Here is a 1,833-nt window from a genome sequence, read left to right as displayed (position 1 = left end):
TATATATATATATATATATATATATATATATATATGTGTGTGTGTGTGTGTGTGTGTTTTATTTTTGTGGGAGATTTGGATATTTTTTGCAGAGTAATTACGTATAACATAAGGAGACTGGAGAAGACTTTCATATTATTTATTCAGCATTACATGTGTTTCATTTACATGTACATAAAACAAGTAAAATTCTCAAGACATACATATGTGTGCATCAGTGTCTGTGAGTGTACCATTGTCCAGATATCATGTGATGCTTGTAAATGGCCATAATGACCGTCATACAGATGCAGTTATTCATTTCCAGTCTTCTGTGTAAAATATGTCTTGCTGTGAAAATTATTTCCTTGCTTGGAAACAGGAGAGGTACAAGCCTATCCTTCTGAGGGAATTTTATACAACAAATGTCACTGTACTTATGGATCCTTTGAATAAGGAATGCACTTGTGTTTAATTAAGTGATGTTTTTGTGAGAATGATTTATTGCAGATATCACAATGATATGGTTTTACTCCAGTATGAATAAGTTTGTGTGTAGTTAAGATACCCTTTTCAGAGAATGATTTGCCACAGATATCACAGTGATATGGTTGCTCACCTGTATGAGTACGTTTGTGTGTAGTTAGGTTGCCTGTCTGACTGAATGATTTACCACAGATATCACAGTGAAACGGTTGCTCACCTGTATGAATACGTTTGTGTCTAGTTAAGTTACCTGTCTGACTGAATGATTTGCCACATATATCACAGTGATATGGTTTCTCCCCTATATGAATTAGTTTGTGTGTAGTTAATCTACTGCCAGCAGAGAATGACTTACCACAGACATCACAGTGGTATTTTTTGTCTCCTGTATGCATACGTTTGTGAATATCTAAGCTATAAGTACGAGAGAATGATTCACCACAGATATCACACTGATATGGTTTCTCCCCAGTATGAATACGTTTATGTTTAGTTAAGCCACTGTTTTCAGTGAAAGATTTACCACAAATGTCACAATGATATGGTTTCTCCCCTGTATGGATACGTTTATGTCGAGTTAAGCTACTGCCAACAGAGAATGATTCACCACAGATATCACAGGGAAAAGGTTTCTCTCCTGTATGAATACGTATGTGTCGAGTTAAATGACTGTCATTGGAGAATGAAGTACCGCAGATACTACAATGATATGGTTTCTCCCCCGTATGAATACGTTTGTGTTGAGTTAAGCTACAGTTTTCAGGGAAAGATTTACCACATATATCACAAGGATATGGTTTTTCTCCTGTATGAATGCGTTTGTGCCGAATTAAGCTACTGCTAACAGAGAATGATTCACCGCAGATATCACAAGGATAAGGTCTTTCTCCTGTATGAATACGTTTGTGTTGAGTTAAGTGACCATCATTTGAGAATGATTTACCACAGATATCACAGTGATATGGTTTCTCCCCCGTATGAATGCGTTTGTGTCGAGCGAAGCTACTCCTGTCAGACAATGATTTACCACAGACTTCACAGTGATATGGTTTCTCCCCTGTATGAATACGTTTGTGTTGAGTTAAGCTATTCCTGTCAGACAATGATTTACCACAGATATCACAGGGATAAGGTTTCTCTCCAGTATGAATACATATGTGTCGAGTTAAGTGACTGTCATTTGAGAATGATTTACCACAGATACTACAGTGATATGGTTGCTCCCCTGTATGAATTTGTTTGTGTTGATTGAATTTACTTTCTCCTAAGAATGACTCTTTGCAGATGTCACAGTCATGTGAGGATTTTCCTAATTCTTCTGACATCTTTTCAAGAAAAATAAAATCAATCCTTCAAGTTGTACACATC

The 1,833-nt window shown here is 36.4% G+C and overlaps 1 protein-coding gene across 1 annotated transcript; it reads right to left on the bottom strand.

Annotated features, from left to right (window-relative positions):
* Positions 1-123: 123 nt before the first annotated feature.
* Positions 124-1,827, bottom strand: LOC128251004 (zinc finger protein 135-like). The gene has a single exon (XM_052977260.1). It carries the CDS (start codon positions 1,788-1,790, stop codon positions 417-419), a length of 1,374 nt encoding a protein of 457 aa, XP_052833220.1. The 5' UTR covers positions 1,791-1,827; the 3' UTR covers positions 124-416.
* Positions 1,828-1,833: the final 6 nt, after the last annotated feature.

Source organism: Octopus bimaculoides, chromosome 27 (genome assembly GCF_001194135.2).
Source record: "Octopus bimaculoides isolate UCB-OBI-ISO-001 chromosome 27, ASM119413v2, whole genome shotgun sequence".
Lineage (NCBI taxonomy): Eukaryota > Metazoa > Mollusca > Cephalopoda > Octopoda > Octopodidae > Octopus > Octopus bimaculoides.
This window is presented reverse-complemented; position numbering and strand designations above follow the sequence as displayed.

What these genes read in the sequence shown, in the direction of transcription:
- LOC128251004 (XM_052977260.1), bottom strand. Translation starts at nt 1,790, where the DNA reads ATGTCAGAAGAATTAGGAAAATCCTCACATGACTGTGACATCTGCAAA.